We start from the raw sequence: 8,700 nt of genomic DNA on the forward strand, positions 1-8,700 counted from the left end.
CCCCCCCTCCGGTGGCGGTAGGCCGCCGGAGCGGCGGGCCCGGCGGGCTTCTGGTCCCCCACCTGCCCCTGGCTGCCTCCGCCCGCGGGCTTTGCACGCCCAAAAGTTAAAATGTGTGATGATGTCCCAGGTAAGCATCTTCCGTGTATCCTTCCAAGGCGATGTTCAGACGCTTACCACGTCTGCCCTGGTGGAAAATGAGAGCAGCTGTGGAAGGTACGAGGTGCTTGGTCATCCACGGTGGGAGCTTGCCGGCGGTACCTGTGGGCATGTCTGTGCCACAGTGCTGCGGGGCCTCGCCTGACGGCAAAGCTGAGGCGTTTGACTGTAAGAAGTATGGTGGTGCATATGTTTTACTCACTCTCACTCAGTGAGAGAACTTTTTAAATCGGTTCTGTTTATCAGAACCATTTGAGTTTCTTTCGTGGGACAAGTGGAAATGCGTGGTTAAGTGAAGTCAAAACATCTCTTTTGGAAGACAACATTTTAGGGTTTTTTTAGCCTCTTTAATTTAAAAACTGTAGTTAAGCTTTCCAGTTTAAGGAGGGAAATACTTTTACTGTATCCTCGAGTTTTGCTTTTACAGTCATTTATTGGAGTGTAAAAAATCCTTTGCAGTCTACATTAAGTGGTCAAACCTCCATAGTTAGAAAGCATTCATGGTACTTTTACTTTTTTTTTTTGTAGAGGAGCAGTTGTTGAAATGAGCTAGTGTGTGACAGTAGGCCATTAGCGGCATGATTTAATATAGTCAATATATATAATGGCACATTTTTTTCAACTGTGATAAAAGGGGTAAGTATAGGCAGGCATCTTAAATACCAGCTTTTTTCATTGATGGTAAGTGTACTGTACACACGGTAGGAAGCCATACCAGATAATTTTCTTCTTTTTCAAAGATAGTACCCTACATAAATTATAGTTCTGGTTCAAAACCCAAGAAGTCAGTGAATCAGGCTAGTTAAAGTAGCAATTCTTGCTTTGGCTTGTACAGCATTATTTTCAGGGGTTTTGTAGGAATGGTGTCCTTAATACCATTGCTTTGCTTTTCTTTCCCTTTTTTTCATTCTGTTCCTTGCTTCTCACTAGGTTTGCAGTTTGGTAATACTGAAACTGTTGTCCAATGTGATTTATTCCACTTTGCACCTGGAACCCTAATTCTGACAAGTTGTATGCAACTCATTAAACTCGAGTAAATGCTTAGTTAAAAACAAAAGCACTGTCATCTTAAATCATAGTTTTGAGAGTCTTAAAACTAATGTCGCATGTCACTTCAGATATTACTGTAAAAAAAGTAATTACGGAAGTGCTTTCTCATTTTAAACTTTGTTTTGCATATTTAACTGTGCTGTATATAGCTGGTTTCATTTTTTCAGTCTTGCTTCTTGATTTTGAGAAATTACTCAAAGGCTTAGATGTTACTGGGAGTTCATGTGCACATTTTTTTGCACGGATTTGGGCATGTGTGAGAGACAGTACAAATGCCTTAAACTTCAAGAGATCAGTTATGTATGCTTGGTTGAATATACTGTCTATACTTCACCCTTTGCCTCAAAAAGATATGTTTGAGCTTCCAGTCTCTTGAGAAGGTCAGTGGGAATGGCTGAAGGTATGGTGCAGCTTATGTACAGGTCACAGGGTGTGGGATTGAATTTATCAAGGATGATGGGGGGCGTTATGAAAGAGATTGCAAAATGATGAGTCTAATGGAGAGGTCGTGGTTTATGATCTTGTTAGTATAAGAACTAATGGGCCATCAGTTCAGGTTGTGGGATCCGAGTTCATAGCAGGCAAAAGCTTGTCAGGTATTAGAGAGTAGACCTGCGACATTCATAGTTGGAAGACACTGAATGCAAGAAATCTGCATGTGTTGAAGGTGGAATGGAGCTACTTGAAAGAGAGAGGTCCACTGGGGTTTGCTAAACAGTCAAACCACACCTCGCCCAGGAAACCTCTGTAGCTGAAAGAGTACTTTAAGGATGAAGAATTTTAGAAGAGAGGTATTCTGTATGCTTGTGCTATTTTTATTGTTACCTGGATGTCAACTTATGGCCACTGCTGGTTGCAGAATAGTGGGCTATATGGATGTTTTTGTTTTCTTTTAGTGTATATAATTTAATTAATTTTAAAAAAATGAAGTGTAATTATCACTGATCTAACTAATATGTTGTGGAGAATAATCCTGTGAGCGTACACTTCCAGGACCTCAGGAACTAGCGAGAAGAACCTATCTTCTCCATGAGTTTTTTGCACTAACACATAAAAATGGGAGAAGGTGGAGTTTCTTGCCTTCAGGACTTCCTCTGTTCTTTTCCTTACCTCTGAAAAGTAACTGGGTTGATGCACCCGGAGAGGTGTACTACCACTGATCATAGTTATGAAGTACAAATACTTGCTCTGATGCAAGATTCTCTCTCTTGCTCCTTCCCATAAAAACCTTAGGTGCTTCTCACTGCTGCTGATAATGACTTTCTCAGAAGTAGCAGAACTTAATCAACAAATAGATATGAAACAATGAAAGTTCTGAAGTAAGTCATGTATGTTCCTTTCTTTGTTTTGGGACGGCTTAGCAGGGGAAGGTTGGAAATTGTTTCCACAAACGCAGAAGGCCAACACTTCCTCAGGTCAGATTTGGAAGACTGTGTGCAACTGTTATTTACTAGGTCTTTCTCTTTTTACTACGAAGAGTGAAGGCCTTGTTTTTTCTGATAGAGATATTTTGTTGGGTTTTTCCTTGTCAGTATGGTGTGGATTCTTTGGACTCGGATATACTGCTGTTCTTATCTTCCTCTTTCTCTGTTAGCAGCATACATACCTTTTAAAAAATTATCTTTGTGCATTGTCGTGGTTTAACCTCAGTTGGCAACTGAGCACCACGCAGCCGCTCGCTCACTCCCCCCCTGCAGTGGGATGGGGGAGAGACTCGGAAGGGTAAAAGTGAGAAAACTCGTGGGTTGAGACAAAAACAGTTTAATAGGTAAAGCAAAAGCCGTGCACGCAAGCAAAGCAAAGGAATTAATTTACTACTTCCCATGGGCAGGCAGGTGTGCAGCCATCTCCGGGAAAGCAGGGCTCCCTCACGTGTAACGGTTACTTGGGAAGACAAACGCCACCACTCCAAACGTCCCCCCCTTCCTTCTTCTTCCCCCAGCTTTATATGCTGAGCATGACGTCCCATGGTATGGAATATCCCATTGGCCAGTTTTTTGGGTCAGCTGTCCTGGCTGTGCCCCCTCCCAGCTTCTTGTGCCCCTCCAGCCTTCTCAGTCGGTAGAGCATGGGAAGCTGGAAAGTCCTTGGCTAGTGTAAGCATTACCTAGCAACAACTAAAACATCAGTGTGTTATCAACTTTGTTCTCATCCTAAATCCAAAACACAGCACTGTACCAGCCACTAGGAAGGAAATTAACTCTATCCCTGCCAAAACCAGGACATGTAAAACTGAGACAGCTGAAAATGAAGCAGTTCAGTCATCTCTGTTGTTAATATTTGATATGCTGTATTAAGACTGTAGTGAGACCACATAGAGGAACAGATTTTAACAGTTCCAGACTGGACAGCTATGTAAGCATTTACTGAGTAATTAGCCACTTTGATGGACAATATAGGCAAATGATATGCTACTAAGTGTTCTTAAAGTACACTTCTGTTGTTTCTAAATGTAAGGTTTTTTACCTGTTCCAGACTGTTAGGAGAAAGGTAATGTTTTCCTATGAGATTATATTTGTAAAACAATGTACTGACACTGCACTACTAGAGTCAGGTAGATCAGAAGTGTATCTAATATAGAAGGCCTTTTTCATCAGTTCATGTGGTCTGTTAATTGGACGCTAAACCTGCAGGCATCAGCATATTGGTGTTTGCCTGTGTGAAGCCACTGTGGAGCAAGTTAAAAGTATCAGAATATGGCTTTTATATGAGATATTTTCCTGTAGACTTTCAGATATTTATAAAATAGCAGCACTTCAGCAAATTGTAATTTAATATCTAGCTCAGGTTTTGGTTCTGAACAGTAATCAGTATCCTAATTCTAGTGCTACCTTCAGCAAAATCTTTTATCTTAAGTTGTATGCATTTTGTCAAATAAATTTATATCCAATGTTTTATTAGTGTGACAGAATGAAATACTTTGTACATTTGGCCAGTTCATCACTATGTTTGTGTGTGTGTTTTTTTTTATAGATAATTGGCATATAGGGGAGAAGTGCCTTGCCCCTTGTCTTGAAAATGGGAAACTTCATGAAGGAACAATATCCTCTATTGAAAAGGACAAGAATGGAAAATCATTTGCTGTTGTATCATTCTTGGAGTCCGAAGAAAGGAAAATACTAATAACTAAACTTTGTAGAGTCAAAGCCAGTAGAGGACCCTGGAAAAGCTTAATATTTGATGATGGTGATCTGGAAAAGCCTTATTTTCCTGACCGAAATCTTCCGTCTCCTGCAGTTGCTTTTAAATTATCTGACAATGGTGATTTTATCCCATATACAATTAACAGATATCTGCGTGATTATCAAAGGGAAGGAGCCCAATTTCTGTATGGACACTATGCTAATAGAAGGGGGTGTATTCTTGGAGATGATATGGGCCTTGGAAAGACAATACAGGTATTCTTTTTGATTGTTACATTGAGAGAATAGATAATTTTTTTGGCAGTGTGTTTTCTATAGATATAAATCTTTTTTAAAAATAATGTATTTAAGAAAAGCCTCCTCAGTGGAGTTTACCCTTCCTTTTCTATTGTGGAGTTGGAGGAGGCAGGATGCGACCGTCCAGGACAGCACTTAGAGCCAGGAGCCATTGCTGTATTTAAGATTCACTTCTGACAGGCCACAAAACTGGGATGTGGCCCCTTTGAGTGTAAGCACTAAAGCTATGGCAGTTAAAATGTTAGTATTCATTTTATGTTGAATGTACTTTGAGGATTGCTACCTGTGCATCATGGAAGTAATTTGCACTGGAGTATGCTGAAACTACTTATAGCTTTTATCTGACTGTAGCTCCTTAAATGTCTTTTTCCTTTTTTCCGTGGAAACCAATAGTTTGACTGTACTGGGAACGAGGAGGAGCAGACACATTTATTCCCATCTCTGGAAAAAGTGCTTAGATGTTCTGTGTTATTTTTATCACTCTTTCGGAAATACAACTTGGGTTGATGAAAGGACAAAGTATAGCTGGATTTTTCCATTATGCTTTGAATCAGTGTGGCCCAAATGATTTATTTATTTTACTAAAATTAGGGTGTTTTTATGTTTGAAAATTCTCTTTAATCTGTCTGGTTTTAAGTTAGCAGCTTGAATCTTATGGTGGCTAGTCTTTGTCCCCCTCTCTTTTCTCCCTTGATGTGTCAAATGCAAGCTCATTCCTTCACTGACAAATTCTGGCTGTAGCATCTGTTGCCCTTCTATTTAGAAGAATGTCAACAGACACCCACCAGTGCAAAGAAGTATTGTTCTGTAGCAAACTTGACAAGAGGAGTGAGTAAACTAAACTGGCAAAACTTCTCTGGACAGAGCACTTGGAGGTGCATCATGGATTTGTGTAGCTGCTGCTGATCTGTTAACAGATGTTTATCAAAACTGAACCACATCCATTTACCTTATGTTTTACCTAAGCTTGGCCATGTTTCTTGTCCATGGCAGTTTAAGAACTTGGTAGTTATGGAAGTTTGTTTCTGCTCAGATCTGCAAATATCTGATTTCATATAGTAAGAAGCATCTATATAAGGTAGCAGTAAAGTGCGGGAGGAAAATTGAGTTGTCTTGCTTCCATCTCTTGTATTTTCTGAATCTCAGAACTGATCTGGTGATGTTTGACCTGGTCATGTTTATCACACAGCGACAGTGTGTTCTTGTGTGGAGTTCACATCTGATGGTTGTTTCTTTTAATCACAGTGTCAAGTTTGCAGAAGAACGGTGGAAGTTTTGAAGAATATCTTGTGTATTTTTTATAAAACACAATATTTATGTTTTTCAAGTTCAGTATGGGAAAGGTAGTTCAGTAGGTATGAAGTAAAAGAGGATTTCACTTGTTTAGAAAGATTAAGCATGTATGGAAGAATAAATATTAGTTAAAATTCATCAAGTAGCAAGTAACTGATTTAGTCTTATAGAAAATTTGTCTTATGTTTGTCAGTTGGCTGAACCTTATTATTTCTGAATTATAGGTTGATTTGTGAGATAAAGACTTTTCTAGAACACTTTTGCCTTTTAATATTCTTTGTACTTCTGAATTGATTTTTGCTTAAATGGCCTGACTGCATGGCTTTTTCATTTCAAGCTGAAGTTGAGGTGGAGGCAAGTAGAATAATGTTGTTTATGAACATGATTACAGTAAGTTAAAGTTTCCTATTAAGGCTTTAGGTTGCTTCCTGCTTTATCTGGAAGAGCCAAAGGTTTCTCAGCAGAGTTGCCCTTTTACAGCCTTTTGCTATTGTTTCAAATTTGTGATGCATAATTCTTCCAAAAATGGAGGATCTGGAAGACACGTGGAGATTTTATGTTCAGTTGAATTTTGTTCGTATTCTTGAAAGGATTAAAAAAAAAAAAGTCAAGCAACATGTGCAAACTTGCAGTTCCTCTTAGCCTCAGTTTATATGAAATACTACGTATAAAAATGTTTGGTTTTCTTTTCTTCTACATATTTCTCTCCTACTCTGTGGCCCCATGTGTTTTCCTCTCTCTTCTGCTCATCTACCTTTACTTTTCTCAGGTATTTTTAATGCATTTCTACATTCCTGGCTGGTTCTTTTACCTGCATCGTTAGAGGGAGAAAGCTCTGGAAATTTCCTCTTTTCTGGAAATCAACAGATGACAGCTTTACCTCTGCCCTGCTATGAGCAGCTGTGTAGCAGCTGCAAAAGGAAGTGGCTGGAGCTGGCTGCTTGGAGTAAAGGGGGCCTGTTGAGCTTTCAAAAGAAGGGCATCTCTCTGGTGATGCGTCTGGTTCTTCCTGCTACATAGCCCCATGGATACCCAGTGGGTTTTACAGATTTGAATGTTCTGGCCAGATATTTCTGTGCCTTCTTCCTGTTTTGGATGACCATGGGAGCAGCTTGGAGTAGCCTGTGCTGGGATGTTTGTCCCCACTGTGGTGTATTGTAATAAGTGTCTTCTCATAATCAAAGGGAAATCACCTTGACTGGTTTGAGGCATATGACAGCATATAAGCCCAAACACAAGAGAAGAGAACTGGTTTTGAAGTTAGAAACAGGAATTGGAAGGAATGGAACATACAGAAAATGACATATTAGTAAAAATCTGACCTCTAGTTTAAATCTCTTCTTCCTTTTGCAGAAGTAGTGTTGGGAGTATAGTTAGCAAGTATCTCTTCCTTCTGTTTTCTCATCCAAGATTCAAGTGTCCTCTGGAAAATGGAGGAAAATTACAAGGCATGCCTCATCTAGTTTTTGCTGGCTCATTCATATACTCTTTTGTATTTTGGGGAGTTCTCCACTTAGAGGGTGAAAGAGTAAAGTAGAGCAATTAATTGCTCTTATCATGAATTCAGAATTCTCCAAGGGAAGGGGTTCCCATTTTAAAAACAGATTGATTTAAAACAAACACCACCACCACCCCCCAAACAAACAAAAAAACCCCATTTCCCCCAAACCCACTTTCTAAATCCCATCCAGGGTTTTGTCCTAAATGTTTATTTTCAGTGGAACTAATTCACTTTCTGTTTGCATTTTTGTACATAATCACTGAGAGTTGTTTTCTTTCTCAAGGTCATTTCGTTTTTGGCTGCAGTGTTGCACAAAAAGGGAACACGTGAAGATATTGAAAATAATATGCCAGAATTTTTACTGAGGACAATGAAAAAAGAATCAAAGTGTAACCCCAAGAAGGTACAACTTTTAGTGATACAAGCTTAAGGATTTTGGTAAAAGGCAATACTTGGATTTTTTTGTTTGCTTGCTTGCTTTAGGAGTTTATGTATATTCATTTTTAGTATTCAGCTACTTAGATTAGCGGTTCATAGCCTTCCTAGTAGTGTTAGGGAAGCCTTCAGTTTTCTAGATTGTCATAGTGCCTTATCTAGCTGTTATTGTTTGATCTGTTAATATGGTTGATCTGCACTAACACAAAACACTTGGAAATATCTGGGTGAGATTTGTGGCTAGTACTTCGAAAAGCCCATGTCAGTGAGTAGAAAATTAGTTTTGTGTGATTGTGTTTCTAAAGTACAAAAAGCACGTGTGTATATATTAACATGATATTTAAATAATTAAGGCAAATGCATATATTTGGAAAATTTATTGCTAATATTCTTGTGATCTTGCATATTTGCTTGAATGACTGTCATAATGTCAGAAGTAAGGCTGACATAATCTAGGTAATCAAATACAGCAAATAAAGATACATGTAAAAATTCCGTGTGAACGAGAGAAATTTGAAGATGATTGTAATTTTACTCATCACAGGACCTATGCAATTTCTGTTTTCCATTGCTGTTTTTATTTTATTGGAATAATTGGGATATTTAACTGGCAGAATCATTCATCGACACTAGCTTTGTGAATAATGGATACAGGTTCTGCATGAAAGGAACCTTCTCTAGGCAGAGAAGAAGAGGTGAAGCACTTCATGTGAAAAAAAACAGGAATGCTTCTGGCTGGGAATAAGAGAAGAATTTCAGTTTGAGGACAATTAAGTATTGGAACAGGGCACAGAGAGAGGTTGTGGACCACCCCATCCTTGG

The 8,700-nt window shown here is 39.0% G+C and overlaps 1 protein-coding gene across 1 annotated transcript in view; it reads left to right on the forward strand.

Annotated features, from left to right (window-relative positions):
- The first annotated feature begins 91 nt into the window (after positions 1-91).
- ERCC6L2 (excision repair cross-complementation group 6-like 2) overlaps positions 92-8,700 on the forward strand; it is a 42,476-nt gene continuing 33,867 nt past the window's right edge. The window contains exons 1-3 of the mRNA XM_009328137.1: positions 92-130; positions 4,183-4,607; positions 7,727-7,846. Of these exons, the coding sequence (XP_009326412.1) occupies positions 112-130; positions 4,183-4,607; positions 7,727-7,846 (564 nt within the window). The 5' untranslated portion in view covers positions 92-111. The remainder of the gene's footprint in view (positions 131-4,182; positions 4,608-7,726; positions 7,847-8,700) is intronic.

The sequence above is a fragment of the Pygoscelis adeliae genome, unplaced genomic scaffold (genome assembly GCF_000699105.1).
Source record: "Pygoscelis adeliae isolate BGI_AS28 unplaced genomic scaffold, ASM69910v1 Scaffold45, whole genome shotgun sequence".
NCBI classification, from domain to species: Eukaryota; Metazoa; Chordata; class Aves; order Sphenisciformes; family Spheniscidae; genus Pygoscelis; species Pygoscelis adeliae.